We start from the raw sequence: 26,229 nt of genomic DNA, 5'->3' as shown, positions 1-26,229 counted from the left end.
TGGAATACATTATTTAGAACGTCAATTTTCAAGATTTTCAAGTATTCATAGATCTACCGATCTACACTATTTTTTAAGCTTTAAATTTTATAATTAGAGATGAAAATAAATTTCAAGCAATTATAAAAAATTTCAATATTGAAACGACAACTTTCAACATTATTTAACGATGCGCCTTACTTCGATCGTTTAGGGCTACAACCTTGTACAAACCACACCCTTACTAAAAATCTCAACTAGCTCGAGTATTTTAGGAACAATACTTTTGTCATTTTAAGATCCCTGAAAGTCAATTTCTATAAGTGTATATTGTAAGGTTTATTTATATATAAAGAGTCCACCTAAAACAATAAGACTAAGGTGCACGTTCAAACTCCACTAGAGTATGCGATTTCGGTGCTAGAAACCTTACAATGATCTAGAAATCTATTTCACCTCTAATTATAAAATTCAAAGTTTTTAAAAAGTGCAATATCCATAAAACATTTAAAAATCTTAAATGAACAGTTTTCAAAAAATGTATCATAAAACGCATTATTTTTAAGACTTGAAATCTCTTTTTTTCGTATTTGTATATTTTAAGGTCGAGATAATCAATTAGACGATTTTACCGCGTGAAAATTGTTGTACTATGGCCAGAAAGGCCTTATGATGACCACCATGTTCCACTATCTTTTCTTTCTTGATGTATTCAATCCCTTTTTTTTATTTCTATAATAGCATTATATTTCCTGTTTGTTTTGTCCATGTCTTATTTTCTTTTCCTTTTTGTCGTGTCTCAACAAAATTCTAAATGATCAAATGAGACAGAGAGCGTGTGTGTGTTTTCTTGGATTTTTGGCACCCATTGTTTTGACATCTATAGTCCAAGTCCAAATATTGAGGTCATATCTTTAGACTCTCTCCCTCTATCATATGCCCTCCCTGCTCCTCTATCACCACAAGTACTGTTGCAAAACCCTCAATGTTAATTTTTTATGAAATTAGTTTATAATACCCAAAGCGAACTCAAATGCCAAAATAACAAAGGGAAATATCAGACAAAAATAGTTTACCTTTCACCAGCGGCAATGGGAAGGGTTGAACCTTAAAGTAAATATAGGGGTAACGATGATATATTGTAATCTCTTTAGCGACACGTATGCCACTTTTCCTATAAAATTGTCTTCAAGGAATGCGAGGGTCCACTGCTACATCTATTATTGGATGGTTGATGAAGCTGTCTTCGGAACAACAGTTGATTACCCATAACATGAGTTACATTTAAATGCCTATTTGTGACACAGATACGAGTGTTAGAAACATGAATCCGTTAAAAGATGTCGTATAGACTTGTTAGAAACATGAATCCATTAAAGACGTCATATAGACGTGATACATTCGTATAATATACGAGTGTGTACATGTATGCAAAGATCTACGTACACAAATTGAAATTTATGTGTAGCTCATAAAAAAAAGGTGAGATGGAGATTCACAACTTAGAAATGGAGAAACCCAATAAAATTTACTTGTACTTAAAATAAAGGAACACTTCTATTAGTAGGAATAATGACTTAGGTAAACAATCGGTAAGAAAGTAATTTTTTTTTTTTCCTTTTTTGTTCTAAACTATGTTTTGAAAATAAAAAAAAAGGGGAGTTTTGACTTTTGTAAACACAAACAATTTTCATATGTAAACGTGGATTTTTTTTTTTTAGTTGACTTATGTAAACACAGATTATTGTCTATGTTTAAAAAATGAAAATAGGCATTAAATTTTTTATATTTTTTTAAAAAAATGTTCTACGATGAATGGGTGTTCAAAATCATGGATAATTTTTAATTTGAAAATAATTTTTAACTTCTAAAATCAAATATCCTAGATTGAAGAATGTCATTTTTGTAAAAAGAAAACATCATCATTCATTATCATCAGAGCTTTTTTTTCAATTATTTGGAGTCGATTGCATGAAGTATGGTCCGCAATTCTAATAAGGAAAGTATATAATGAGACCATTTACTTTTTCTACGAGGTGGTCACAATTAATCTTGACCATTGGATGTGAAATTAGGTGGCTACATTTATTTCATTGACCAAGCTCAAAGTTCAAAAGAAATTTTATCGAACTTTGTGACACATCCAAGCTATCAAAATTCACATCGAATGGTTGTAAATAACTATGAACTCCCTATTCCAAAGGTAAATGGTTTCATTGTATGCAATCTCAATCTAATATATCAAGGCCCCTACCCTCATTGAGGCCATAAGCGCACATATCTTTTCTCACTACTTTCAACCATATATTTGGCTTATTCTTTACCTTTTTTAAGCCTTCCAAATAAACCAACTCGTACCTCCTAACATGTGCTATACTGAGTTTGTACCGTACATAGCCAGCCCACCTAAGTCTACTTTCTCTCATCTTATTGTCTATAGAATCATACATAAGTTTTTACGAATGTATTCACACAAAAAAACACATCACATTCTAAAAACCAAAGATGTCTAGAAAAAAAAAAATGTTATTGATAGGTATCGTATCCCGGTATCCGTTTCTGAAATCCAAACATGCCTAGAAGAAAAGAAATGTTATCAACACTTAATTGAGGTTTCGTATCCGTTTCTAGAAGTGTTGTGACACGTGTTAGTGGAACACTACAACCCAAGGATGACCATGGTGAGATGCTCGGACAAGCGCGTCCATGTTTCATAATCCACAACAAGCCCTATTAGTTCGTCAGACAACCACCCAACGATCGTACCTTTACAACCACAACTACCTGTTATCAGCAAAACTGCCCTATGAGCTCTGAAGCCACTGAGAACCACTAACATCAATTGGATAGGGCTTGGGTCGTGGTGGTAGCACCCCATATTAGTCACCACATTGTGGTTTTTATTCCACCACTAACATCATTTTACTAATATCTTCAAAAAGCTAACTCCTAATCTATTTGAAAAAATGGGTAAGAGCATGTCTTTCTCACTGAATTACTCAAAAAAAAAACCAAAAAAAAAAAAAAATGCACTCAAAAAAGGAGAGTGAGAGTATTAAATCGAGTTCTTCACCAGACTTGTAGAGTGGCAGCAGCTTCTAGATGGTGATAGCAAGCTTAAGATACTAGAGAGGTCCTCATGGACTATATTCCTTTAGGTGAAGAGTATGGTCCCATATCCTTATATTAAAGCAAAATTTATTGCTCCTCTTGGTTCAATAGCTTGTACCGCATGTACCACTCATCAATTCACCAAATCATGTGGTACCAGAATTGGGCGACTCAATCAGCTCGGTATAAATATATGATGACTCGCCTGGTGTTCCTAACTGGGCCCACACTAACCATTTCTTCATGAGTGGTAAGTTAGAAATAAATAAAGTTTAAAACATAAAAAGGCAATAACAAAGAAATAAAATTTTGGGAACTGAGCCAAATTTCAAGATCGGACGGTTCTTTAAGCGAACTAGACAATTTTTATTGGAAACTATTTGGTTCCTATTATATTAAATCGATCTGGATCGAACGGTTCGGATTTTGATAGAAATTTTTTAAAATATTGGATCTAAGTACGATCTATTTTAGAAACATTATCGATATCTATATGGATGGATAGCTCTTGTGATGAAGAACAACATATCAAATTCAAGTTCATTTGTGACGGACCACCAATTTTAAGAAATGGCACTTTGCGACGTCAGATTAGGCTCAAATTTGTAACTTGAGCTTTTTGGATTAATGTCTTTCTCCTATGAAAGTTTTAGATCAGTTGAACAAGGATTTTGAAGGGTTCCTGTGTAAACCTTTGGGGCACTTTGGTCTAGACCTTGAACCTTTGGATGACTATTTGAAGCAACTTTGACCAAAGTTTGACCATCCTCTATTTTGGATTGGCCGATGCGCCAGTTTTGACTACGCTACTAGCTTGGATTCCTTTTGTTCATCTGGAAGTTTCCTTTCCTCATCTTATGGGGTCTGCTAATTTTGAGCATATTTTGAGACTACTTTCACCGACTATTTTAAGTTCCAGTGATTTCCCTTTTCAACAATTACCATTCCAGCATCTAAATTTTCGAGATTTTTAAGTGTTCATAATTTGCTCGATCTATACTGTTTTTTAAGTTTTAAATTTCATAACTATAATTGAAAATAGATTTACAAACCATCATAAAGATTTCCGATAGTTGAACTAACATCATTTTGGGGGTACGCCTTACAATGATTGTTTAAGGCGCCGACCTTATAAAAACCTCACCCAAACCATTTTCCTCATTTGAGCCCATTATTTGGTGTGATGAGGCTTAAGGATAGCCCCCACATATAACAACCAATTCAAACATGCATTATTATTATATGTATTTTAGTGCAATGCATGGTATTCCACTTAATATAAGTGCTGCTTTTTTTTCAATCTTTCCAAGTGCTCTTCTTGTAAGCAAAACCCACTGTCATTGAGTAATCAGATTGATTGAACAGGGTTTTATTAAAATCCCACTTAAGCTAGTGCCTCAGTCACTCATTAATATCTACGCATTAATAAAATACAACTTTTGTTAGTATAAATATTATTAATTAATGCAACTTTTGCTAGTATAAAAAATAAAAACAATAATGGTTTTTGGCGCTTTATAAGGGAGGACAAAGCTCTGCCGTGTTACTACTACTGCCATGGCTGCTAATTTAAAGTTTTTGATCGTAGTTGCTGCTGCTGCTGCAACAGTTTCAGTTTCTGATGCTCAGCTCTCGTCAACCTACTACGACGGCACGTGCCCTACCGTTTTTGACATGGTGAAGTCTGTCGTGCGCTCGGCCATCAACCGAGAGAAGCGAGTCGGGGCTTCCATCGTTCGCCTCTTCTTCCACGATTGCTTTGTTAACGTACGGTATTTGTGAAACTAACATTTTTTTTTATGTTTTATGTAGTCATGTCAGGCATGTTTGTGAATTTGTATACTCGATTCCTTGTGTGCCTTGTTCGTCCTGTACTCCACACATACAAAGAAAGCAAGAAAAAGAAGCAAGTGGATGTAAAAGGAGAAAATGAACTCATCTCCCAATCCTGTCTGAGCGTCCGAATTTAGTTTGCTAAACCACATCTTGTGGACAGAGCATGCTCAACCCTAAATATATCAAGGGGGCTTAGGCTCTCTTGTACAGCAAGGCTATTTACTTTTGGTATAAAGCGATCACAATCATTTTTTGCTATTAAATTTGAAATCGGCTACATGAAGGTAATGTCATTGACTAGGCTGAAAATTCAAAAAAAACGTTCTCGAACTTTATGATACATCTTAAGCTATTAGAGTTGACAGGAACAAAGGTTGAAAAGTGATTGTGACTTTTTTGTACTAAATAAATATAATTATTCCTTAGTTCTGGAACAAAGCTGGCTAGAGGGTTGTGCATTGTATGAAACAATAAAATACAAAGCAAAAATAAATAATCAAACAAATATGAAAAAATTTGTAATCACATGAAATCCTCTTTTTATCCTTCCTTTTAGGGTTGTGATGGAGGGCTACTATTGGATGACAACCTCCCAGCCTTCGAGAGTGAGAAGAACGCCCTTCCCAACAAAAACTCGGCAAGGGGATTTGAGGTGATAGACAAGATTAAGGCAGCCACTGAAAATGTGTGCAAAGGGGTGGTCTCATGTGCAGACATCTTGGCCATTGCTACACGTGACTCTGTTGTAGAGGTCGAGTTTGCTTTTTTATGCTCTGACCTCATTTATATGGTCATACTTCTTACCATCATATACGCATATAAATATCGAAAAAGACATAAACCCCTCTCTTTAAAATTATAATCTCAATAACCTCCTTGTCCCCTTGTCTTGTAAATATCCTTCGAATCCCTCCAAATTAAAAGGGACATTTAACCCCCTGACTTTTTTCATTGTCTATATTACAAAATTTACTTCTTCTTCTTTTTTCTAATAACCTCATCATAAACATTGAGTTTGTAATGCCTCTTTTAACTTACTTGTGAGGCGAGATAAGTATTCACAGAAGGTCGCTATAGAGAGGGAAGAAGAGGTCCCCGGTTCACAAAGAAAGAGAAAGGAAAGGAGAAATTTCCCAGGATTTAGATATATGGGTGATTAAAAAAATAAAAAAAGGTAAATTTTGTAACTTAGATAATGGAAAAGGTAATGAGGTGGTTAAACGTATTTTTTATTTAGTTTGGGGTTCATGGTATGTTTATAGTATGAAGGGATTTTTTGGGATTATAAGTTTAGAGTTAGGGGGTTTATGTCTTTTTACCTATAACTATACACAAGTAAGTAAATAAGTCACAAAGTGTGCAATAAAATTATATATATATATATATAAAAAAAGGTCCCAGTTACTCATGCGGGTGTATGTGAAATTTGGTGTCCTGGGATATGTCACTAATTCAGCTTGAATTTTAAAAACATTTTCTCGAAATTTTGTGACACAGTCATAGCCATAAGATTTCTACTCCAAAATCTTTGTTTTTAAGAAGGTTAAACATTATTTTTGCATGATAAAAAAGCTTGGAGGCCCCTCTTGGCAAGTCCTGGTGGGAAGAAGGGATGCAAGGACTGCAAACAAGCAAGCAGCGGACACTGACCTTCCCCCCTTCTCTGCGAACCTCACCCTCCTCATCAACATGTTCCAGCAAAAGAACTTCACAGCAAGAGAGTTGGTGGCTCTATCTGGTGCTCACTCTATCGGCATGGCTCGATGCACCACCTTCCGTGACCACCTATACAACAACACCAACCTCGATCCGATAGCGACAACCGATCTTAAGGCCAATTGCCCGCAAAGTGGTGGAGACGACAACCTTGTGGGGCTGGACCACCAGAGCCCGAACCGATTCGGGAACAACTATTTCCAGGGTTTGATGAAGAAAAGAGGGTTGCTAAACTCTGACCAGGTCCTCTTCAATGCAGGATCAACTGATGATGTTGTGAGAACATATGGCGACAATGCGCAGATGTTCTCCGATGAATTTGCTAGTGCTATGGTGAAGATGGGGAACATGAATCCCCTAACCGGAAGCAATGGAGAGATTAGAACAAATTGTAGGAAAATTAACTGAGCTTACACAATGGCTATGGTAGCGCAACCTCTGTTTTTCTTTTTGAATCATGAAATCAATACTTCATTGGAATCTTTTTTATTCAGCAAATTTATGCTAATATCCCCTATAATTAGAGGAACTCAAAAAACATCCCTCAGATTTCATATTTTTTCATGTCCCCTTTTTTTAACTTTTTCTTTTTCTTTTGCCAAAATAACCGCGTTCAGATTTCGGAATACAACCTCCATTCTTGGGGTCCTTTTTCCTTATTGAGATGGATTCGAAACTTGAAGTCTTGAACTAGTTTTTCTGTAACCAATCTAGAGCGGAGCGTAAAGTTCTGTTGGAGTAATGCACATCAAACAATCCCTCAAACAGACAAAAATTCACAAAATCAGAAAATTACCCTGTTCATTTACAAAGAACTTCTACTTTGAAATTACATAAAAAAAGTAACATATTAGCTTTACTGTCTTTATGTAATTTAATTTCAAACTGGGAATAATGGTCTATCGTATATGTTTATACAAAACAAACAATTATATCATTGTAGTCACAAAACCCTAACGTCAAATAGTCGTATATGTTTACACAAAACAAACAATTATATCATTGTAGTCACAAAACGGTAACGTCGAATAGTCGTATTTGTTTATACAAAACAAACAATTATAGTCACAAAACCCTAACGTCAAATAGTATTTGGATTACAATGAGTAAACATTTTCTTACTGTCAAAGCCATTTTCAAAGCTTTAAATCAATTTTTTTTTCTGGGAAAGGGACTGGGGTCTTAGTAGTAGCACCTCCACACTCTAGTTACCACATTGTAGTTGTCAATCCCACCACTAACACCACCCCACTAACACCTTTAAAAAAGTTCAACTCTTAATCTACTAGAGAAAATAGGTAGGGCCTTGTCTTCCCCACTGAATTATCAAAAAAAAAAAAAATTATTGTTTTTGTTGTAGAGACTGCCACATAACATTTTTGGTGTTTTATCAACCTCAGAAGTTCCATTTTGTTGAGGGTGAACATTTACGGTTCAATATGTAAGAACACAATTTTCCTTTCAGATACGTCGAATGTAAGATAATTTAAATATCAGAAAGGTCCCAGACAGTTTTTGTCATGCAACTCATATTTGTTTATTGTAAAGTTTTAATTTTAAGTCAATAAATAGTGACAAGTTGACATTTAAAAATAGAAAATCATTGCCGCTTAACAACAAACAATTTCAGGCTTTCAAAACCCAAAAGACAATCTCTTTGATCAATGAGCATAGAATTTGGAGCGGCACGATACGTCTCCATAGATGGAGCATGACAAATAAGAGATTAATGCAACATTTTTTATTTAAATCTATTTTTAGGTGTACTTCAACTGAAAAAAATAATTTGACCCGTATTAAGAATATAACTCAAAACATCACGTTGTGACGCCCCAACACAGATAAAAATTAATAATTTAAGGAAGAACAAGACTTTATGCAAAAGTTTCGAGATGAATGCTTTCACAAAAGCAATATGCAGAGATCCTATCAACTTGGAGAGAGCATTGATACAAGGTAAGCACCGTGACCGCTCCTTCATAGGAGGGAAAAAGTTCATAGTTCAACTCTCCCTTAGCTTTTAGAGACAATAAAATTTAGAGAGAATGTGATTAGTATATCTAAACAAGAAGAACACATGGACTTTGGATTCCCATTGATTCTGGATCCTTTTCACACACGATCACCATCTATTATGCGCCCTGTGTTGTAGGAGTCTTCATCCTTTTCAATCATAAATCGATGAGAGAGAGACAAGGTTTCTCCTTGTTTAGATATATTATCAATTTTCTTCTTTGTTCCTCTTTTTTCTCTCTTAGCTTAAAGAGAAAAGGTGAGACTTGCATTGCCCGAGTAGGTGAATATGGGCCAACTACAACATCTTGACAATGCTTCATTTTTTTTTCATTGCATCAACAAATTTCATTTCATAAACGAAAGGAGGAATAAGCCACTACTCCCACAACAAAAGATACGGACTTGATTCATCGATAGAGTGTGTGCGTGTGTGTGTGTGTGAGAGAGAGAGAGAGAGAGAGAGAGAGATTTGGGAAACACTTACATATCAATATAAAACGGGGCATACAAGATTCTAACTGATGTCAGCAGGAAACAATTAAAACTTTAAAACCAACAGACTTTGCAACACAGTAAAATGCAAAGTACATGAAATATGCTAAAAAGAAAAAAAACACGTTATTGGAAGTGCTAAAAATGAGAAAGAAAAACAAAAAAAGGAATGGAATTACTGCACGGTATGGTTGGTTCATGGCCAGGCCTTTACATGAAAAAATCTCTACTTATTAGTCATATGGTATATAGGCTTCCCAATAATGGGTGTCCATTCCCTGCTTCATTTCCATTATAAAACTTACAAAAAATGTGAGAGAACTCCTCAAAGGTCTCAATAGAAGATAAAAGAATTCCTAGCAAGCACCAAGATTCATGCCAATGATCATCCACTCACAAAATAACTGCCCCACGCACAAAAAAGACCCAAGGCTGTACTTTCCTCTCAATCTCGGGCAAGCACACAGATCCAACCTTACAAGAGTATCCCCCCAGTATATTGAGATCAATAATAGTCCAATGCAGATTGCAGCCTCCCTCAAATGGGCCTAACGGTAGTAGTGTTCACCATATTTTGTTGCGGACCCAAAACAGAAGAAAAACAATTCCAAGTACAATGGCAACCGGGGCCCACTTTCTAATCAGAGCCTGAAAAAGAAAACTCAGCAACATAGAAAGACATTCACAGAATAGTTCGCCATATTTAATATTTTATTATTTAGCAATCATTGATTATCAAGGGTTTGTGTAGGACTGGTGCTTAAATAGAGAAGGCTTTCTGCAGATGGGTTGTTATCTATGTAAAAATTATATTGGTTTATATATATATATATACACACACACGTGCACACACATATATAAATATATATATTTCATTTATCCAAAAAGATATTACAATCTCACTTCGTTAACAGTAAGAAACAAATAACACAGAAATTTTAAGTTTGGTCCATTTGCATTGTGTGTGTATGTAGAGAGAGGTTGCACTGTCTGCATGCACATCCAAAAGATTGCGCTGTGTATACGCACGAGCGAGAGAGAGAGAGAGAGAGAGTGAAGTTTTTGCAAAACTCGCAGATGTTTTGCAAAAAAAATCAATTTGGAGTCCACCTACAATTGGGAATCATTCAAATTTGAAAATTAACCAACGCCAGGTCAAACTGAAGGTGAAATTTTCGAAGAAGCCCAAATTGCAATTTGGCCTGGAAATCAAATGGTGCCAAAGTTGTGTATCAATCTTATGCCATTCTGCCACTGAGATAAGTATGACGACTAACAAGGGCATGCACCAAAGTCAACTCCTAAATATGAAACTTGCACATTTACCGATCATGTGCACTGCCATGGCTCATAATAATCAGCATTGGCAAAGGTTGACTGATGAACTCCTCTTTCTTTTATTACAAGTAACAAACTTATATTGTATTGATGAAACTAAAATTACAAAATTGTTATGCAGGTGTCCTCTGGACAAAAGATTTTGAATGCAAAACGAATGGAGCTAGAAATGTGAGTACACTTCATGAAATCACTTCATTAATTATTGTACGTCTAGTTCTAATCTTCTTGAAATCAGATGGCTCGAATGCATGCAGAGAATGAATTCATATAGAGCATAGTTTGGTTTAATTGAGCATGCAACTTAAGCCAGAATCCAAAATTGGGCATAGTTTCCCCTTGAATACTCTCTTTTAAGATTGTAAGAAGGTGATAAACTTCACTGATACGCAATTCAGTTTTCTAGAACTTCCTATAAAGCTATTCACATGACATTGTACAACATGGTATATCTAAATTACAAGCAAGGAATTTAGTTAGAATGGATAGAGAGCTCCCTACCAACTAGTCACCCCTAAACTGCTATTGAAGCTTGATTTTGATGGGTGTTACCATGGGAGTTTCATTCCAGCAAAAGCAGCAGAACTCCTTTAGGACAGCATGGGGAAGTTTGATTTCTTTCTATGGCCCATTAGATATGCGTGATATGACTTTGGCTAAGGCTCTCACATATATTTATGGCTCTCAGGACAGCCGATTCCAGTCTTGGCTCCCCTAGTTTGTTAAGGGAGATTGCCTTCAAGTTACATTGTTATCAGGTGGCTTCCCCATGAATCTGCCATCCCTTTGTGCTGCCTTGCTCTTGCTTTACTAGATGGTATGAGATGCAAACAAGGAGGACGTTGATAGACCGGGATATATATAGGAATTTGCCAACAATCTTCAAGAAGGGTAAAGTACGTACACCTTTTTGCAATAATTTTCAGACACAAATTACAGTCCCACACTATTGTTAACCACATTTTAGGCAGGGGAACTTTTGTCATTGCAAGGGGGAACACAAAAAACAGCGCAGTGGCAGACATTCAAACATCAAAATGAGTGCCACTTTTTTCTTCTTTTTTGAAGACCTGGGTATGTTTTACAATGCTTGAATATGTAATCCAACCTCTCGCTAGATTTTGGAATTATTAACATATTAATACAAGTTGAACTTCTCTCAAAAGAAATAGTACAAAGTACGTCCTTTAGTTCATTCTCACTATTGGCCTTGCCTAATGAAGAAAATCCCACTCTTCCATAGCCATTTTCATTACATGCTTGTATAACCCCTTTAGTCCATTTTCCTATTTCATAAGTATATTATCGTTCTATTTTCACTCCAATTAATTGGAAAAAAGCTAAAATGATGATGATGATGATCGTTCTATTTTCATTTTACACGTATCTTACAGTTTCTTAAGTTTTCCTGTAAATATGAAGGGCTAGCTGAGCCACAAGGCTTCTGTTTATGGCAACACAATCATAAAAAGAGAAGTATGGGTCTAGTAGCAGTCATGCCCAGTAGAGGGCATCTAAATCCCCCACATCCCTAGTTTGTAGGGATTGGGACCACCTGGCAGTTGGTCCCATCTGGATAAAACGCAAAACATGGAGGGAGACTAGTCTGTCCCCCTAGAGGCTATCAATACCCGGCCTCCTATCGATAGAGACTTTTAGTTTTGTTATTTTTGTCTAGGTGGGGGGAAGGAAGGGAAGGATTGTTACCTTCCTTTGGCATGGAGGACAATAGGCTCCCATCAAGATCAAATATGAATGGATTCAAACCCTTCAAGATTAATTAACAGTAACTCTAACTATTTATTGAAACAATGATCGACTTCTTTCAATCAATATAGTTGCACTATGTGCTAGGGGATTTATCTTTGATACAAGGAGGTCACAATTCCTACTAGAAGTTAATGTCAAATTGGATGGCTTGGGGCGTGTCACAAAGTTCGACAAAAAAAATTTTGAACTTTGAGTTTAGTCAATAATACACAACCACCCAATTTGAAATCTGATGGATGAGAGAGATTGTAACCTCCTTGTACTAAAAGCATATGCCTCTTTGTATACTATTCCATGCATTATTGGCATGGGAGCCCACCAATGATTGGTTCCTGCTCCCACCAAAAAGGGAGGTGTGTTGGCAGCCGCCCCTCCCAGACGGGGTTGGCAATACCTCCGTTCCTCTTTGTACAAGATAGTGGACAATTGGAACCCATCTCCCCAACCCCCCATAAGTGGAAGTGGAAGATGCAGATGCAGCAATACCTTCGCAATTAGGGATAAACATTATATAAACAAGGTGACACAGTCATATGCAGATGCAGCAATATCTTCGCAATTAGGGATAAACATTATATAAACAAGGTGACACAGTCATAAAAAGAGAGGAGCATGTGGATTCTTGCAACAACCAAACCTAATCCCTGATAAAGATACAACAATAATATATATATATATATATATATATATATATAGAGAGAGAGAGAGAGAGAGAACAAAATATATACACTAAAACCTCCAATAACTCGAAAACAAATTATAAATAATACCAACCTGCCTATTTAGATCTCTTGCCTTGTCAGCATATATACGAGATTCTGATGTCAGCCGGCTTGACATTTGACTGACCTCTGCAAGAAAAGAAAAGCAAAAACTTATTAAATGAACCTGAAAATAAAGCAGTCAACAAATTGAAAACTTTACAATGTCAAACAATAAAACTTAAACACAAACATAGAATTACCATATTGGAGAAGAAAGATGCCAAATAATAAGGTCATGCCATGTACATTTTCGAATAGATGCAGCAACGAGGGTTACCAAAGGGTGATTTTGCAAGGGAAAATTTTTATTTTCATCAGCATGTCTGATCGACTCTTGAGAATGGTTCATTTATATGTTAACCAACCAGTTGCCAACACAAAATCCAGATATTATTCATCACTTAAATCAATCAGCACTCATCCAGGAGTTCTCTCTCAAAAAAAAAAAACCAGCACTCATCCAGGGGTTCTCCCAAAAAGATTACATTGAAGTAGAGCACAAATACATTCAATTAAGAACCCTCTCAAAGGGGATATTGACCAAGATTTTACAAGAAAAGCATCATATAGACCATTTGGTCAGAGTCAAAACCACAATCACGTAGTTCATCATTACACAACTAATGGGCTTGCTGGTGACAAAAAGGAGTGCTTTTGGGTTGAATTTTACATCGCTACTCTCCCTCCATCACCATCTAAAATGGTTGATAACATCATCATCACGGCCTTATGATGACCTCATGCCACTTAGTATTGATAAGTGAGTAAGAGAGGAAGACAGAGAGTCGTATAAGTAGAACAATTACCTTAACCAACTGCCCAAGAAAACAAAAGAGCATACATGTTACCATGAGGAAATTGACTCGAAATTAAAAATACTTCCACCAAAATTACAAGTTAATGCCGGAAAGTTCTCAAGAAACTCTTAAATGTTTCAAACTTTGATATATACGAATTTTCTCACTTGATCCTAATAGATTAAAAAATTGTGTGCCCTAAATTCAAATATATTTGAGTCCTCTAGTTTTTTTATTTATTTATTTTTTACCTTTAATGAGATTCTACACCTGGTTATGTTTTCATGTTCGATTATTTTCAAACTATTTACTTACAACACGATTGTATATTCTTGAAGCAAATTGTCAATTTTTCAAGTTTAAGTTTTTATGATTATTGATTTTGAAAGAAAATTGCTTTTTACACTTGCTTTATACTCAGAAAAAATAGCATGCCAAACCTAAGTAGGCAGCTTGATTATTATATAATATCAGTAGATAGCTACAATCATATATAAAAACAAAGTTACCAAAAGGCATATATTTTATTCTATACAATATCAATTAACAAAGTAATTTTTCATTTATAGAGTCAAAAACCACGTGACACACGTGCCTCCACTACAATATACACACACACATGCAGGCACGCCCACACACACAAACAGGCAATCTCTCATGATTTGCCTCGAGAATGCCAGGGCAACCCATGGTTGGTGGTGTTGGGGGTGAGGCTTGATTATTATATAAGATCAGTAGATAGCTACAACCATAGGCAAAAAGAAATTAACAATATGTATATATTTTATTTTATACAATATCAATTAATATCATACTTTTCCATATATAGAGTCAACAACCACATGAGATGAACATGCCTCCACACAGAGGTAACCTCTCATAACTTGCCTCGAGAATGCTGGGGCAACTAATGATTGGTGGTGTTGGGGGTGTGGCTTGGGGGAACGTGGATTGAGGATTGCACTCGTGGTGCCAAGGGCAATGGTGGAGAATGAGGTAGCTCTTCGATGGCAACCAAATGGAACTGAGTAGGTGATGTAGTTGTGGTCTGACCAGCTTGGGTTGGTGGGTTGAGAATGGTTGTTTGAGGTGGCTTGGATTGTTGCCACATCAAGAGGAGTAGGTGCCACATCAAGCAGCATATGGCCAGATTCAGGCAGGCTAAGTGCTAAGGAGCATGTCTTCATTAATTCCTTGGGCGGCTGGTTTTCCATCAGAGGGGAAGATAATACCACGTTGGATGGCGAGTCGGAGGTAGATCCGCTGATGTGGTTGGCATGTTGAGGTTGGGGTTTGACGTGTTAGTCTACATCGGAAAGTGTTACCACTTGTGCCAGAGGTGTTCAGATGGTGGAGGAACCACGACCGATACCATCTGTTGATTCTCATTTAATTCTAGTGTACTGGAGTGGGATTTGATGGGCTGGAAGTGGTGGGTGGGTTGGTGATATGACCTTGTCATTTTTGGATGGTCATGGTTGAATTTCAACAAAGCGCCAGGTGGGAATTGGATTTCAGTTTAAGTTGGAAGGGTGTGTGGGTGCATGGATGTGCAATTTTGATGATATATGTGTGGGGAGTGATATGGATGGTGGATGCTGTGTCAGATGGGTAATGATGTTACGTGATGGATGTTGGGATTCAGATTAATGGTGGTAGATGAATTGGGGACACTAACAGATAGTTGGGAGTCTCTGCTTGGGTGCTCTGGGTTTGTAGATGGTAGATATGGGGTTGTGGCTAGGGTCCCCCTATGGATGGGTTATGTATTTGAGAAGGTGCGGAAGTTGGGATATGCAGTCGGGATGGTGTTCTATGGTTTTGCTGTGTGGGGAGTCTTTGTGACATGGCAGCATCTCGAGGTGGTGATGATGTGGCTTTCTGATTGTTATAATCACAAATTTGCCCCTCAAACATTTTTGGTTTCTCTTGCCATGTCGGCAGTCCCGTTTTTGGAGTACCGTAGTCCATTCCTTGGTTTGTACAGTTCGTGTTCCTAGTCCCTGTATGATAGTATGAGCTGCTACATTGCGATTCCTCTGGCTTGGATGGAAGAGGATGTAAATATAATGGCGTAGGTTTCAGATGTGAAGAAAAGTGGCTCTTGGAATGAGGTTTTCTTTGGTGTTTTTATTAGGATGATGACAGAACCCAAATTTAGGTGGCCAAGGGTTTTCTAGACCACTTTGAAGAATTCACCGCCCTCTTCGAGGGCCCTGAAGGTGTCTTGATGCATGCATGAACCAGGATTCCACTCACCTTGATACATTGTCTTGTCTTGTGGACAGCGAAGAAATTCCAAAACCACAAACATATTTGTAGCTTTCCATACCTAAAGTTGAGGTCTGTAGTAGCTAAGGCTTTTTGATAGCATGCATTTGGAGGGGAAGAGAAGAGGTAACATCAGTTCGTTAGGGCCCTGTATTAGATTAGGGGGAACCCGAAGTAGTGATTGCCCATTGCTGGATTCCCCTGATAACATGTCCAAAATGGATGGAAGGTGGCGATTGTCTAGTTTTGCGGTAGATTAATCTCCTTGTGATGTCGCTGCCTTTTATGCATAGCGAGGTGAAGTCCAACAGAAAGTGGCTGTCTCGTGTGGTGACTGAATCAAGTTAGTGGTGTGGGCAGGAGTTTTTGTGGTTTCATGGGTTGGGAATTTGATAACTTCGTTGAATAAGGTTGGGGGTCAGTTTTTATGATATGTGTGTGGTAATGACGTTGCAAGTAGAAGGCTCAAAAATAGTAAAAGGTAGTCTAATCCCAAAAAGACATAGTTGGAAGTAGTAATAAATGATATGGGAATATGTAGCCTCCCCGAGGGTATGGTCCTTGAAAGAGTAAAATGGCGGACCAGAATTCATATAGCCGATCCAAAATAGTTGAGAAAAGGCTCCGATGATGATGATGATGATGATGTGTGGTAGGATATCAAGTGGGAAGGGAGATAGGGGCAAGGTTAGAGACTTTAGGTGATATTAACGTCATGGCTGACGTGGTAGTTGATATTAATGGTTGTCAGAAGGATTGGTCGTTGTACAAGGAAGAGAGGGGGCAGCTCAGGTCGGAGGATTGTGGAGTTTCATTAGGATGTTTGGGAGATACAAGCATGCTCATAACATGATGAGATCAAAAGGTAAAAGTACATAGGGCTGAGAATGGGTTGGATTGGATCTAGATTTGGATACAAAAAGTAACAGGATCCGGATCCGGATTCGGATCCTGACCCGATCATATCCAGAATATTCAGATCCAGATCTGGATTCGAAAAGTATACATGGGATCCGAATCCGAAGCTAGACAATCGGATCCCAAAAAATTATTTTATATAATATTTTATATCTATAAAATACTATATAACAAAAAATACTATATATTATTTTAAAAACTAGGTCGGATCCAGATCTGATCCACTTGTACCCAAATCCAATCCAAATTACTATTCGGATCTAAATTTTGGATTTGGATCCGACCGGTTAAATCCAAATCTTGGATCCATACACGGATCTGGATAAGGTCTGAAATTATCAGCCCTAAAAGTACAAATAAAAATTTAGTAACAAATAAGGTGGAAAAGTGGGTGACCAAGCTGGCAATCTTAATAAAAGTTAAGACTTGCCTTCTTTGCACATAATCATTGATAATCCCCCTATTACAGCCCACAAGATTGTAAATGTTTGTCTTGTTCAAAAGCATTTATTCATGTAAATATTATTCACAAGTTGGTCGTCAATCATTTTCTACTGACTCTTCCTCCCAAGTTATAATCTCTCATTATTAGGTCTCTTCCATCAAGGAAAATTTATAAGGCCCTTCCATTAATCAAATATGTTACTTGAGCATTACATTAAAATTGTAGAATTTGGCTTTTCTTCAATAAACGCTATTCAATCACTAAAGTGCCAATTTCAACAAATCCACACCTCCTATCATGTATTGTACGTGATGCAATTCATTTCAAAGTTAATTGTTCGGGCCATGTTCGACTGCACTAAAATTTTGGCAATAGCGCCATTTTCTCATATACCCACTTAAGGGTGATCGGCATCCCAACTTGGTCCAAAATATTTCACAGAGGAGCCGACATTTTTGTAAGCTTGTGCATTCCCAAAATGAGCCAAATTCCCACGAGAATACGAAAAATAAGTTTTCCTCTGTTTCCAAAAAACTAGATTCTTTGACATGAATGTGACAGCTAAGACTGCAGTTTCTCATGATTGAACCAAAAGAAGCTAGCAAATAAATAGACAAAATAACCAAAAACCTTTTTGTTAATGGAGACAAAAGAAAAAAACTTACGATCCAGTTTTTCACCAACACCAAGAACTTCTTGAACATTACGAGTCATTATCTGATGGACTTCGTAAAGATCATCATTCAACTTTGCAAGGTTCCTCTGTGTATGTGTGTCCAAATAAAGTTTCCTAGTCTTCTGGATGAATGTATCTTTGTAACAAAAGATGGATGATAACAACCATAGTTAGCAATACGTGCAATGGCAATATGTAAATCAAAAGTCAGTATTAATTCAGTTTTGGTACAGAAAAAAAGGAGCCCAAAAGACAAAATTTGTTAAGGAAAACACAGTGCCAGAAAAACATAAAATAGATATAGTTCGTTCAGACATGACTGTATACATATGCATATTTGATTGTACAAATATGTAAATAGGGTTAATTACATTGACATTTCAACAAAAAAAAAACAATTCCAGTTCACATCATAGGTAATCAACTAATGAACCAAATTTAATAACTTGCGGGTGCTCAAAGGGAGACATCCAATTGCAGATTGGAAAAAAAAAATAACAAGAATAAATTCAAGGTAGTAATTATTTATTATTTTACCCATATCTTTTGATATAATTTCAAAATGCACATCAAAATACATATTATTTTGCTTCGGAATAGTAGACAAGAGTAAAATGGCAAATAGTTGAAAAGTGAGATGTATTTTTATATTTCCAATAAGTTTAAGACAATTTTTAAGAGTTTCTTGAAAAACTATTATCAAATGATATAACATGGTAATATTTCATGCCTGACAAAAGATTGATTTTTTTGGAGTTATTTTGGAACCAGACCTTTTAAATCTCCTTTGAAAATAAAAACTTCAAAAACAAAAATCATCTTTAATCAAAGTTTTGTAATTATGCTCCCAACATATAATCAAAAGAAAACCACATCAAAAGTCCATAAAACAGCAGTTGATGCACAAAGAAAAAGACAATGCTTAAGCTGCAAGATAGGCGCACCAAATTTAATAAAAGCATATGGTCGGGCAGCGGTCTCAATTTGATTCGCATTGACCCTCTCGAACTCATTCTTGAGATCCTCAAGATATTGAAAAGCAAGTTTCTTGGGATAAGCACGGTCACACATCGTTAGGTAGCACACACGTCCTTCAATAATATAGCTATGATGATATTGCGTCAAGTAGAACTGTAAAATATATCTTTCGATTCAATGAATGTGAAATGTGGAAGGACTAAAAAGGTAACAACATACACTACAGACATTCCATAAGAGAAGCATTAAGCAAGTAGCTCCAACTCAAAGCACAAGCAGAAATCCCAGCTCATGAACAAGTAGATAACAATAATGGATCCAGCCCGAAATGCACATATAAATAAAAGGGTTTTCAGATCAAACAACCATAGAGATGCTTAATTTAACACAACACCCATTTGATTTCAGAATATTATAAAAGTACTCATCTATATATGTGATAAATCAGGTAGGGGGGCACTTTGTGATTATGCCCCTACACCAAAAAACCACCCCTCCTTTAAAATTTATTTATTAAAAGATATCAATATTCTAAATACCAAAAATTGTTTTCCATTTTAAGGAAAAACCTGGGGGGGGGTGAGGGGGGGAGAGGGCTACTAGGGATATTAGTGCTTCAAATACCAACATCTGTTTTAAAGAACAATATTTTAAGAGCGAGTATAGCATACTCCCACAAGAGCAACCTACGTGCACTCACTCCTTCAATCTGAAAGTTTGGAATCCACTTTAGAATAACCAAATGAGTAGTTTCAAAAAATTAGGCAAGGAGATTATAACAAATACATCCTCTAGGTAAAGTTTCAGTAGCAGGACATGCAGACACAATCTATGAGCTAACTTGACTTTAACTATGACAAAGCGTTTCGATTATTACATTCTGGCAGTATAGGCAATTAAAGTGCATTGATATGCATTTAAAAGTGGTTCAGTAAAAATGAATAGCATTGAGAATGAAGATACAATATTTACTAAGATGCATCTATAGAACACAAAAAACCAAATGCACAAGTCACTTTACCATTCTATAATATTATTATTGTTGTTGTTGTTGTTGTTGTTGTTGTTGTTGTTGTTGTTTGTTGTTGTGGTTGTTGATTTATTTATTTATTCAGTTATTTGGTAAGCAAAGGGCTCAATAGCACAGACTTTTGTTTTTTTTATTGGAAGCCATAGGGCTCAATAACACACAAATACCTTCAAAACTTCAAAGTAAAATGCACATGAAAAGACTACATATCTCAATAATTCACCAAACTATGAAGCTCCTGCTTTGTAAAAATATCAACCCTCTCAGCCTTTATCAAAAATAACAATACTCAAAAGGATTATGAGGAGATGTGCCATAATCCATTCAAAATCAATTCCGAAGCAAAAGTTCAAAAATCCTAAGCAAAAAGGATACTGGAAAATATAAGGACCAGTTTCAATCGACATCCTTGAAGGGTCACTCTGACCCCTCGATAAATTTTTGAACAATGCCTTCGCCTGTTGCTTGTAGAACTCCAAATCTTTTTGATCACGACCATCATCCAGTCCCTCAGCCAAGGGAAGACCATCAGTAACGCGAGCAATCATCGTAAGCTTGACCATTTTTATATGCCTATGCCGCTTTTATAATCCAGAACCACCTTTTCAATCTGACTGGAAATGGTAGGCTGTTTAGAAATACCCATAATTAAAGCATGTACATACAAGACTGTTCAAATCAAATAGAAACCAAATTAACATTCCCAAAATACCAAATTAATAATCTGGATGGATGATAATCACTTAAATGGCTGCAAGTTTGGTCTAATTCTTATCAACATGCAAGGACTCTTAAAGCTTGACAAAAATCCAAAAAACCAGCATGCGATCTTGATACTATATTTTAACCTGATAACCAACATAACAGTTGTCAAATTGGAACCAGGCCAGTATACTGATAGATGCTAAATGTAGACAGCGCAATTACCAAAAGAAACATAGACAAATAACTTCTTCTTTTTTTGGTAAATATAGACAAATAACTTGTGCAAGTAACATCAAGATATGCAGTAAATCCACTATGAGAGGAAGTAACATCACAACCACAGAAGTACAATCAATACATCCACTAACTTGAAGTATAGATAGACGTCAAATGTCTGGGTTTCTGAACGGAGAGGGACAGTAAGCATTATCCAAGGTATACGATATCTGTAGCTGTTTCATTCATGTCACCAACATATCCATTTACTTCTCTTCGGCACAACTTTCCTATCCATGGCATGGGAGGAAAATGAAACCTCCAAGACTAAATAAAACACGATGAGACAGACAGATGAACATATTCAACAGCCTCTCATTAAGTTTGACATATGAACAAGGAAACCAACAAAATTGACCCCTCCAATAGAATCATGACATATGGGCTAGTGAGAAAATGATACTTTAGATTCTAGCATCGCAATTTACCATCAAAAAAGGATTAACATCAATCGGCTCTAAAAAGGTACCTGACAGACAATATTACCTAATTCGGAACAAATAATGTTACCAAAGGCCACAACAACCAAGATAATTAAACTTTTGGAGCATTGTCAAACTTGTACACAATAATTAGGTATAATAATGCATTTCAACACTCTATTACCTATCAAAGTTACCAATAATAGGTCAGTATCCCCGCAGAATTAGTCAATATCCTTCAATTTAATCAATATGAATATTGCGATCATTCTACTGATAAAGATCCAACGGTAATAACATAAAACTTTATGCTATACTAACTAATATGGAGTATCATTCTCTAGGAATAAAGTAGATAGCATTAAATACATAAAAGTATATAAGACAGCCATGTGCTAAAGTAGCTCATCACCATTACTTCTCAAGATAATTTTGAAAATTATTCATCCTGCAACATTTTACAAAAGGTGTCATTTCTAATCCACATACATGACCAAATCCTACACCTCTAGCATGAATACATAACAATCACTTGAAAAATAAAAAATAAAAATCTATCCTATGTTTGAAGTCTTTTGCAGAACTAGAAAGGGAGGTTGACACAAGAGAGAAATAGACACATCAAAAAAGAAGCTCTCTTTTTTTTTTCGGAGAAATATATACAAAAGAAACTTCTCTAAATGATAAAGATGTAACTTCAATATTCCTCAAAAGCACTATCATGCTTTCAAATGCTTCAAAATGACTTTTTTTTTTTTTGAGAGAGAGAGAGAGAGAGAGAGAGAATGGTAATAATCAAGAGAAACTACGAAACCTTCCAAATTTGCTAGAAATGACCATTCTTCAAGGAAGTACTATATGGTCCATATGACATCAATACCTAGACATCATTGCTGGTCCATCATGAATTGGAGTGCTAGACAGAGATAGGAGGAGTAGAACCCTGGTTAAAAATGTCATCAATTTATATGCATATTCCACACTCTCTCCATAACTGTCCAACCCCACAGATTGGACAGCGATAATCCACATATTCATGTTGTCATCAAGCTCATGTGAAACACATTATATTTTTCTTTCTTAAAATGATGTGAATCATAAACAATATAACATTATCGGATGCTTGATGTCTACTAAAAGGGCCAAGGGGAAAAAAGAATCACATACATTTACAACAAGAGAAACAAAGGCTTCAACCCTGACGTGAAGTCCTAAGTAACCTTAATCTCTGCATAAAGCTATAAAAAGTGTTGTTCTCATCAATGAATTACAAACATGTAAGACACAAATTGTGTGAGACAAAGGATGGTCAATTACAATTACTAGTATTGTGAAAACAGGTAATATGTTCCAGGCAATGTTCAGATTCTAATTGAAATAAAAAAATCCACAAACACGAGATAATCTAATGATGGAAATCCATCGGGAACGAAGGGATAATTCATCCTGGAGTTTATAGTTTTAGAGTTTGAAACCCCTTTTGGAGGATGACACACATAGTTACATGATACCTGTATATGCATGTGCATACTAAAGAATAGGAAACTTTAAGGAAACATATGGTTGACGAGACATATAGAACGCAGTCTGAATCCAAGACATAGATACACAGTCACTCTTAAGAAAAAATAAATAGAGATGGAAAAAATTAACAACTAAAGACAGAACAAATCTCACGATTTTATAACCTTAAGAAACTCCAAAACATGGAATGAAAAGTGGTCGGTGTTAAACAAGTCATTAGAGAAGTACCAGTACAGGGAACCCTATGGAAAATTCCTTCTGATCCACATGTAAAACCCTTTAAGCCCCAAATCACCAATAAATCTACTCAAAAAATCCAAAAAATTAAACTCAATATACAATTTGCAGAATTTCAATTAACCATGTCCCCTTCTTCTGATACAAAACATCCAATCATAAGATTCCCACACAAAATTCATAGATCAGTTCAAGACTTAGGAGGAAACACAGGTAACCGGTGCAAAAGCGAAAGAAAACCCCCTTGAACCCCTCTCTGATATGGAAACCCTATGAATGTTAAGAAGGGGGAGAAAGAGAGAGGGGCCTTTTAGATAAATATAGAGAGAGAAAAAGAACCAGGGCATAAAAGGAGATCCAGGGGAAAGAGAGAGAAAGATGAAGAACAAAGAATCAGAGCCAACTAGCATACCTCTTACCGTCTCTGCTCTTTGCTTCCTCCCGCGTCTTCTTGGACTCTCTCGGCTCCTTTGAAGGAAAAGAGGAGCGAGAGAGAGAGAGAGACAACCCGAAATGCTGATTTATAGAGATAGAATTGCGAGGAAAGGGAAAAGTTTTCCGTTTTCTGGTTTTAATGCTTCTTCCAATATAAACTGTTTTGACTCATTAACGAGGGAAGGTCATTTTGGTCATGCCTTTTCATTTTTGTACCGAAAGTGTGGTGGCTTCCTCCTTACTATCATGTACGGGACTCAAAAAAAATAAATACAATTAAAAATTTATTAATAAATTAAATTTTTTCTCTGCTTCAGTTTCTTATGATGTATCATTGTATTTATGAGTTTCCTTTTTAATTAATTTTTTTTCTCAGTTTCAGATTCTTATGATGTGTCATTGTATTTATGAGTTTTGTTTTTCTAAAAGTTTGTGATGTATCTATTATTTCTTTATTTTCTATAATCTATCAAAGCCTGCCTAGTAGTTTTTCTTCTTCCCTAAGTCTATATATTCTATTAGTTTAATTTCTTCTATTTTATTCTCTATATCTCCCAACTTTATTTCCTTTAAATTTCTAAAATAGCCGAAATATTATAGTTCTTATGACCTATGTTAAAGAAACCACCATAGTTCGAAATACACATTCATAATAGAAAGACATGATCGTATTTAAACTTCAAAAACACACACAATCATGTCTCTATCCTCGAATTTTTGATAAATTTTATCGAGCCAAAACGGGCCCTTAGTTAGCGTTTGGGAAAAAATAAAAAAATACATAAATAAACAGCTTTTAAAATATACACATAATAAAAAACTAGATGGTCATAAGAGATTTTGAGGATGAATACTGAGCAATTTCCATTATTTTTTAACTTAGCCATTCAGCAAGTATTCAATCGACTAAGCTCGAGTCTCTTTTGAGTCACATGACTCCACCCTAGTCCCAGTTTTCTCTTAATTTTGGAATAACTTAGAGGCTTCATTTGATGTTTTTGAGAGTCAATCCGACTCACCTCTGCACTAGGCCAATCGGCATTTAGTAATTTTGATTTCAATATTTACATTCTGCATATAAACACCATGATATTTATCTTTCCAAGGGGATTGAGGAGACCAACAAATTACTCAGGAAGCATTTGAGTATAATCTTTATAGTTTTAACATAAAATTGAAAAAAAAAAAAATCAATAAATTAATTGCGCAATTTCGTAACCATAAATAAGCCCCACTATAAAAATCACAAAATGGCTTCTATACAACAAAATAAACTAGCACTAAATAATAAAAAAATCCATTCCCACATTTATCTATAGAGCAAATTGTGCTTCTATGCTCAATAAAATAAGCCAAAAATAAAAAAGCAACAAATTTACATGGGAAAACACACATACATACACACACATATATATATATATTTGCATTGGTAATTAAAAAAATCAATACTATTTAGAGGAAAAAACCAGAAAAATCACAAAAATAAAATCCATACCCTTATTGAAAAAGATGAGATATTTTGTTTGGAGGCTCCTACAAGTGAAATCCTTCCTTGTTTGGTGAAAAATCTTTACACTATGATGAAGAAAAACTAGTAAAAAAATAAAATAAAATGTTGAGAGGAACGGTTACCTTGTTGAAGAAGAGGAAAGCTTGAAACTAGATTCTCGGTTGAAGAAGATGAAGTATCTTGTATGAGGCTTGCAAATGGATCCTTGTTCGTAGGTCTATGAGAGAGGACACAAAGGTTGAGAGAGAATGGCGAGGGAGGCTTTGTGGGAGAGAAGCCTGGGCTTTGAGAGAGAGGGCCGAGTGTTTTGTGAGAGAGGCCCTTTCCATTTTTTAGTTTTTTCTTTTTTTTTTAGTTTAGCCCCTTGCGATAAATTTAAATGGAATATTATTTTACATCCATGCGAATAATGGATTCCGAGGAACTTACTTCGGACCTTGTGGGGTGGGGATTTCTTTGACACGATTTGCTCTGTGGCAGTAAAACCTTTTCCTATAAGACAAGTTTTCGTCGACTTTTACGCACAAACAAACTGCCTAATTGTGTGTTTCATATGAAAATTGTTTCATGATGCAAGTTTTCATGGTTGGGTAGGGCTTAATTAGGTCATAGTTAATTTAAGTTAATTTTTTAAAAATTTATTTTATAAGTTTATTATAGAGTGATTATTCATTATTTAATGGGTGCGGTTTGTATAGAGTGTAGGCTCTAATCAATCAAATTTAGGCTCTAAACAATCAAATTTGAGCCTACCTTCCAATCCAATGGTGTCAAGAAATGTAGTTTCAATACTAGAAATCTTTGTGATAGTCTTAAAATATATTTTCATTTTTATTTATAAAGTTTAAACCTTAAAAAATAGTGTAGTTCGACAGATCTATAGAAACTTGAAAATCTTGAAAATTTATAGTCTAAAACTGTATTACAAATTACACTATTTCCAAAACTTGAAATCCATTTTTTCTCATGTCTATGCATCTTGA

At 35.7% G+C, this 26,229-nt stretch overlaps 2 protein-coding genes across 14 annotated transcripts; one reads left to right on the top strand and one right to left on the bottom strand.

Annotated features, from left to right (window-relative positions):
• The first annotated feature begins 4,611 nt into the window (after window positions 1–4,611).
• On the top strand, window positions 4,612–7,124 carry LOC18429650 (peroxidase P7). 2 transcript variants are annotated; one of them, XM_006838933.4, is made up of 3 exons: window positions 4,612–4,857; window positions 5,483–5,677; window positions 6,499–7,124. In XM_006838933.4, the coding sequence occupies exons 1-3, from the start codon at window positions 4,648–4,650 to the stop codon at window positions 7,048–7,050; spliced, it is 957 nt and encodes a 318-aa protein (XP_006838996.1). In that variant the 5' UTR covers window positions 4,612–4,647; the 3' UTR covers window positions 7,051–7,124. The 2 variants fall into 2 exon arrangements, with proteins under 2 accessions (XP_006838996.1, XP_088717880.1); XM_088861754.1 differs by lacking the exon at window positions 5,483–5,677.
• A 2,002-nt stretch (window positions 7,125–9,126) lies between these two features.
• Window positions 9,127–25,527, bottom strand: SEC22 (Synaptobrevin family protein). 12 transcript variants are annotated; one of them, XM_011623350.3, is made up of 7 exons: window positions 23,714–23,824; window positions 23,293–23,367; window positions 20,513–20,765; window positions 19,074–19,234; window positions 18,119–18,265; window positions 13,033–13,109; window positions 9,127–9,798 (listed from the first exon to the last, which is right to left on the bottom strand). In XM_011623350.3, exons 3-7 carry the CDS (start codon window positions 20,698–20,700, stop codon window positions 9,715–9,717), a joined length of 657 nt encoding a protein of 218 aa, XP_011621652.1. In that variant the 5' UTR covers window positions 20,701–20,765; window positions 23,293–23,367; window positions 23,714–23,824; the 3' UTR covers window positions 9,127–9,714. The 12 variants fall into 12 exon arrangements, with proteins under 12 accessions (XP_011621652.1, XP_088717884.1, XP_088717881.1 ...); XM_088861758.1 differs by having other exon boundaries at window positions 20,513–20,751; XM_088861755.1 differs by lacking the exon at window positions 23,293–23,367 and adding an exon at window positions 22,708–22,778.
• Window positions 25,528–26,229: the final 702 nt, after the last annotated feature.

This window comes from Amborella trichopoda, chromosome 3 (assembly GCF_054954075.1).
Source record: "Amborella trichopoda isolate Santa Cruz 75 chromosome 3, AtrichopodaSantaCruz75HAP2 v2.0, whole genome shotgun sequence".
In the NCBI taxonomy this organism is placed as follows: domain Eukaryota; kingdom Viridiplantae; phylum Streptophyta; class Magnoliopsida; order Amborellales; family Amborellaceae; genus Amborella; species Amborella trichopoda.
The sequence above is the reverse complement of the archived record's forward strand: the minus strand, read 5'-3'. Positions and strand labels throughout refer to the sequence as shown.